The sequence below is a fragment of the Lissotriton vulgaris genome, chromosome 1_1 (genome assembly GCF_964263255.1).
Source record: "Lissotriton vulgaris chromosome 1_1, aLisVul1.2, whole genome shotgun sequence".
Lineage (NCBI taxonomy): Eukaryota > Metazoa > Chordata > Amphibia > Caudata > Salamandridae > Lissotriton > Lissotriton vulgaris.
In genome coordinates, this window is record NC_141685.1 from 899,270,868 (window position 1) to 899,277,649 (window position 6,782).

Sequence of the window (6,782 nt, forward strand, 5' to 3'; positions counted from 1 at the left end):
CTGATAGCAATCTTTCTCAAAACAGTAATATCAACACGTCGCAATGTTTCTACCTAAATCAGTATTTCTCCAATTTTCAGAAACCACACCACCATTTCAAAAGTTTCTCTGTACAGTGATTTACATTTTCGTGATTCTATTGCTTACTGTTTTTACCTTTTGTTCTATGTTTAAAAAGCTCTTTTTAAAATGTACTTTTTATGATTATATAAACTTATAATCGAATAAAAGTTGATGAAACTGAAACTGAATATGCGTGTTTTGTGGAAAGGAAAGTTGCGCCCACTGAAGGTTATTGATAGAAATTAAAATTCAAACTACTGTTCTAGCTAAGTCCACAAGGTGGCAGTGCCTTGCAGCAAATATATTCTGTCAAAAATTCCTATACAAACTAGAGTCGTGGATTCTAGCATATTCTACACAACAGAATATCTCTTTCGAGGTCTTTACAAGTTATTGGTCACTCTATGCTCTGCCAATTTGATTTGTCATGTGTTTGCATAAGGTTGTTCCCTGTTGAGTTGTGCAATAATATATGAAACATTTTGAGTTCGTTGTTTTACTTTAATATCTCAAATTTGCTACACGTAATCTGTGCTTAATTTGTTAAAAAATAATAATAATAAGTGCCAGGGCCCTCGTTAGGATGCCACTACAGCTTGCACCACACACTGTCCTTTCCAGTGATGCCAATGATAGTACCAACACAATTACTAACCATCACACTCCTACAAGTGTGACAATTCAGACTATTCCAGGCCCCTAAACCTTTAAGAATGACTTGGGCACTAGTTAATAGTCATTTTTAATGTATATTGAATTAATAAACAACGGTTGTGGTGCTCATTTCTAAATTAGACATACAGAGCCACCACGTGGCAGACTGTCACAAGTGCCAGCTTTGACAATTGAGTGCCGGTGCTGAGAACCGGAAACCACCAACTCAAATTAAGCACTGCATAAGCTTCAACTAAGGTGAGTTGTGTTCTGCTGTTTTATTGCCTTGCCTGTAGAGCTACCCACTGACATACAGACCGTGACATTTTCGGGAACCTCTTTGTTCTCAATGGACAGATGCCTGGTATACAAATTGTAAATGTATTGATGTTTTTTAAAGTGGCCATTAAAAACTAAAATCCCTCTTATCATTTATAATTTTAACCTTTAAAATCTGTCAATTTGAATATGCGCTTTGCCTAGATGTGCATGCAGCAGTAATTCTAAGGGGAAAAAATAGTAAACCTAGTATAACTCACCAGTCCCTTCTCCTGTAAGCTCCTCTTCAGTGAGCACCTTACAGAGAGACTGCATTAGGTCTGACCTCAAACACTGTAGGTAGGGGGATAAAGGCTGACTCCTGACTCGCAGGAGCTGTCAATGGCCAGATTTGAGATGACTTGAATAGAGTTCCCCGAATTCTGTCTCCATGTCAGGCTCTTTCACCCTCACACAGTTCATATAACTTCTCCCTTGTTTCACCTCGCCTTTACAGCTCCAATTAATGCTTAATTTGTGTGCCTTGTTGCAGGTGGAGGGGGGGGGGGCACCTGCATTAATTTTTGAGGATCAGGAGTTATCTTTCATTATCAAACTTGAATCGAGAGCAAGCTAGAAAGAGGCAAAAAATAAAGGTGGAGCAAAGAAAGCCAAGATGGAAAAACAGCAGTAGTAAAATTGAACCAAGAAGTGTAGGGTGGTGAAGAAAAAGGCATGAGGTGGACCCAAGAAAAGACACCCTTGGTATTAGAGAGCCTTGGTGCTTGTCTGTAAGGACATTTTTGGGTCTTTGCACTTATTTTATTTGTAACAAATTAAGCACTAGCTCCCTGCCTGCCGACCAGATGCCTTTGGGTAGCTACCCACAGCATAATATCAGTGCTTCGTATGAGATACTAGCTTAAAAGCCTCCTTTACTAGTTCCACTTTTTCATCTCTCCTGACCCTTTTACAGTGCTTTAAGGCAAACTTTAGAGGACTACACAAAGGATTACCATCCCAAGACAACAGGTTAATCACCAGCTCCTTCAGAAATGTAATCCTTACAACTCAATTGGTTTACATATCTAGTGTTAATCAGGTGTTTGCAATGCATATCTTTTGTGTGTCACAATGTTTCTCTTAAGTTTTAAAGGGTAACTGCAGTGTCTTACTGTTATAACTTTCCAAATGCCTAATGTTTAAGGAAGTTTGAGTTTGTCATAAAGAAAGATGTAACCTCTTGGTTCGGCTTTTTCGTTTTTCTGAATAGTCTCTTATGTATTGCTAATCTTCTGCCACCTGCGCTTTTCTTGCAGCGATGAACAAATGCCTGAAAATATTCTCCAAGCGACAGCCACATTGAAAACCATCAACCTGGTGCCCACTATAGGTAACCAAAAACTGCTTTACTGGCAACAGCATCTACCAATGTGCTATGAGGTCTCCATATCTTCAGCAGGTTATGGGACACTGACAGTGCACCCTTCACAGGCAGTTTGTTACAGAATCTTAATCCAAATATACGTTTATTGTTGGAAATTCGTCTAAAAACAAAATAATTTAAAACGTAGTAACACAAGTTTACAGGCAGAAGGTACCATAGCTCTAGTCTTCTAGGCAGAGGAGGCAAGGAGGAGTTCCTGGGCTTACAGTAACTGTTTGTGTGGGCATGCAGGGCAGAGGGAGCTCCAAGCAGACGTAAGAGTGACACAATTCTTAAGGCACACAAGCTGCAGGAGCTACCAATAGAGCTTTCACTAACCCGCGACACACGTGCTGTGTGCGTGAGCTCTCTGCAGGGCTCATAGTGATATCCGTCATACAGGCACATTCAGGAGAAAAGGTTCACTGCAGACCTAAGAGTAACTCCATTCTTACAGGCACACGAGCTAAGGGGCGGCACCCTGAAGAGATTTCAGTAAAACAAGTTGTACGGGGTAGAGTCCCCTATATAGGGCTCACAGTAACACTAGTCACACAGGCACTCTCAGGAGAGGGAGTGCACAGTAGAGCCAAGAGTAACACAACTCGTATAGGTAAGTGTAGAGCTTCCAGTAACACAAGTCATATAAAGTACGGGAAAGCTTTTCACAGGGCTTACAGTAACACCAGTCACACAGGCACTCTCCGGAGAGGGAGCGCACAGTAGAGCTAAGAGTTACACAACTCATATAGGTAAGTGTAGAGCTTCCGGTAACACAAGTTATACAGGCACCGGGCGGAAAGCTTTTCACAGGGCTTACAGTAACACCAGTCACACAGGCACTCTCCGGAGAGGGAGCGTACAGTAGAGCTAAGAGTAACACAACTCATATAGGTAAGTGTAGAGCTTCCGGTAACACAAGTTATACAGGCACCGGGCGGAAAGCTTTTCACAGGGCTTACAGTAACACCAGTCACACAGGCACTCTCCGGAGAGGGAGCGTACAGTAGAGCTAAGAGTAACACAACTCATATAGGTAAGTGTAGAGCTTCCGGTAACACAAGTTATACAGGCACCGGGCGAAAGCTTTTCACAGGGCTTACAGTAACACCAGTCACACAGGCACTCTCCGGAGAGGGAGCGTACAGTAGAGCTAAGAGTAACACAACTCATATAGGTAAGTGTAGAGCTTCCGGTAACACAAGTTATACAGGCACCGGGCGGAAAGCTTTTCACAGGGCTTACAGTAACACCAGTCACACAGGCACTCTCCGGAGAGGGAGCGTACAGTAGAGCTAAGAGTAACACAACTCATATAGGTAAGTGTAGAGCTTCCGGTAACACAAGTTATACAGGCACCGGGCGGAAAGCTTTTCACAGGGCTTACAGTAACACCAGTCACACAGGCACTCTCCGGAGAGGGAGCGTACAGTAGAGCTAAGAGTAACATAACTCCTATAGGTAAGTGTAGAGCTTCCGGTAACACAAGTTATACAGGCACCGGGCGGAAAGCTTTTCACAGAGCTTACAGTAACACCAGTCACACAGGCACTCTCCGGAGAGGGAGCGTACAGTAGAGCTAAGAGTAACACAACTCATATAGGTAAGTGTAGAGCTTCCGGTAACACAAGTTATACAGGCACCGGGCGGAAAGCTTTTCACGGGGCTTACAGTAACACCAGTCACACAGGCACTCTCCGGAGAGGGAGCGTACAGTAGAGCTAAGAGTAACACAACTCATATAGGTAAGTGTAGAGCTTCCGGTAACACAAGTTATACAGGCACCGGGCGGAAAGCTTTTCACAGGGCTTACAGTAACACCAGTCACACAGGCACTCTCCGGAGAGGGAGCGTACAGTAGAGCTAAGAGTAACACAACTCATATAGGTAAGTGTAGAGCTTCCGGTAACACAAGTTATACAGGCACCGGGCGGAAAGCTTTTCACAGGGCTTACAGTAACACCAGTCACACAGGCACTCTCCGGAGAGGGAGCGTACAGTAGAGCTAAGAGTAACACAACTCATATAGGTAAGTGTAGAGCTTCCGGTAACACAAGTTATACAGGCACCGGGCTGAAAGCTTTTCACAGAGCTTACAGTAACACCAGTCACACAGGCACTCTCCGGAGAGGGAGCGTACAGTAGAGCTAAGAGTAACACAACTCATATAGGTAAGTGTAGAGCTTCCGGTAACACAAGTTATACAGGCACCGAGCGGAAAGCTTTTCACAGGGCTTACAGTAACACCAGTCACACAGGCACTCTCCGGAGAGGGAGCGTACAGTAGAGCTAAGAGTAACACAACTCATATAGGTAAGTGTAGAGCTTCCGGTAACACAAGTTATACAGGCACCGGGCGGAAAGCTTTTCACAGGGCTTACAGTAACACCAGTCACACAGGCACTCTCCGGAGAGAGAGAGTACAGTAGAGCTAAGAAACACAACTCATATAGGTAAGTGTAGAGCTTCCGGTAACGCAAGTTATACAGGCACCGGGCGGAAAGCTTTTCACAGGGCTTACAGTAACACCAGTCACACAGGCACTCTCCGGAGAGGAAGCGTACAGTAGAGCTAAGAGTAACACAACTCATATAGGTAAGTGTAGAGCTTCCGGTAACACAAGTTATACAGGCACCGGGCGGAAAGCTTTTCACAGGGCTTACAGTAACACCAGTCACACAGGCACTCTCCGGAGAGGAAGCGTACAGTAGAGCTAAGAGTAACACAACTCATATAGGTAAATGTAGAGCTTCCAGTAACACAAGTCATACACGGGGCGGGAAAGCTTTTCACAGGGCTTACAGTGACATCAGTCGCACAGGCTCTCTTAGGATAGGGAACTGACTGCCGGGCTTGCACTAATACAGTTCTTAGAAGCACACAAGCTGATAGGGAGCAAGCACCCTGCAGACATTCAGTAACACAAGCCATACATGCAAAGGTTGAGTGAACGCACCCTGCACTGCGTGCAGATTTTATCCTTGCTCATGGGGCGGTGGGAGGTCTGTACAAAGCTATCAGTAATATGAGTGGTGCAGACTCTTGGGCTGAAAGTGTTTCCTGCAGAGCTTGCTGTGAGACAAGTTTCACACAGCGAGGAAAACAAGTTGCACAGAGTCGTAGCCTAATTGACACGAGTCGTAAAGCACACACAGTTAGAGGGCGTTTCCTGCATATCTTACAGTGACCACAGAAACCTGCACTGTGGCAGAAAACAAGGCAACGCGTCAACTACCTACCTACCTACTGCCTATAGTAACAGTTCATTGTGTGACTGAGAGAATCCTGCAGGTTTTACAGTGACACAGGCCACTCAGGCACAGACCGAGTGAGAGCTGTCTGCAGAACCTGCATTAAACCAAGACTTGGAGACGATGAGAAAGCGCGTCCTGATCCCCAGGTTCTGTATTTAAGTTTTATAACAATCTCTGCTAAAGTTCTTGGGTTGGTTCCACCAGAATAGGCTATGGCTTCATTACTTAAACAGAAAAATCAACGAGGGCAACAACTGCTCTGCATTTTTGCGCTGTAAACTGTCAATGGAGTGCCATATGGTCAAGTGTTCAATGTGGGTGCGCATCCTCAACATGATCTTCTTTGTCTCCTCCTTAGGCCTGAACGTCCACAGTATTCTCAAGCATGAAACCTTAGTGCTGACTCTGCAGACGGTGGAGTTTCTGGAGCAGAAGCTGCTTTGGCATGACGTCCGGTACACCCCCCTCTATCCCTTCAAACTCCCCTACAGTGACTTTCCATAAGAGCAGCTTGTGCCTCAAGGGGGAGGCTCCAGCGTCATGTTTTGTAAATAAATAAAAAATAAAACAAAGTTTGAATAGAGATAATAGTCTCTAAAGCAGATTTGTGGTGGGAAATTGAGGCAAAGAAATCGGAATGTCGAGCTTTTAGGAAGGGGACAGTAGCCGGAATCTGCTGACCAGTAGGGACCACTCTGCATAGGGCCAGGGGGCTAGAAACTGGATCCGGCAACAGATAATTGCAATCACTTCTTCTTTCTATTGCTGACAACATTGCTTTGGAAACTCATTGCTTTGATCATTGACTGCTTCTTTTATCATATCATAAGAGAATCAAAAGCAGTTGTTATCTCACTATGTTTGTAGTATGCATTGTTGTAGATCGCATGCTCTGCCTACTCCTGCCATCTAGTGTTGCGTGCTGATGTTTGAAAGTTGCTTTTGTTCAAAGAAGGCTTCAGTCTCAAGTTCTAATGACTCCCTCCTAAGTCCGCAATGTACCAGGACAAAGACTTCACTGTAGATTGACTTTTTTTTCCTGCCATTTGGTGTTGAGTTTTCAGTTTGTGCTCAGCACCATCTACCACTCTTCAGTTCCTTTCATTATCCTGATACATTGTCTGGAG

The 6,782-nt window shown here is 44.3% G+C and overlaps 1 protein-coding gene across 1 annotated transcript in view; it reads left to right on the plus strand.

Moving 5' to 3' along the window:
- The window catches only part of MRPL4 (mitochondrial ribosomal protein L4), a 60,434-nt gene extending 54,191 nt beyond the window's left edge, over positions 1-6,243 (plus strand). The window contains exons 8-9 of the mRNA XM_086958966.1: positions 2,295-2,368; positions 6,014-6,243. Coding sequence (XP_086815092.1) covers positions 2,295-2,368; positions 6,014-6,159 — 220 coding nt within the window. The 3' untranslated portion in view covers positions 6,160-6,243. The remainder of the gene's footprint in view (positions 1-2,294; positions 2,369-6,013) is intronic.
- The last annotated feature ends 539 nt before the right edge of the window (positions 6,244-6,782 follow it).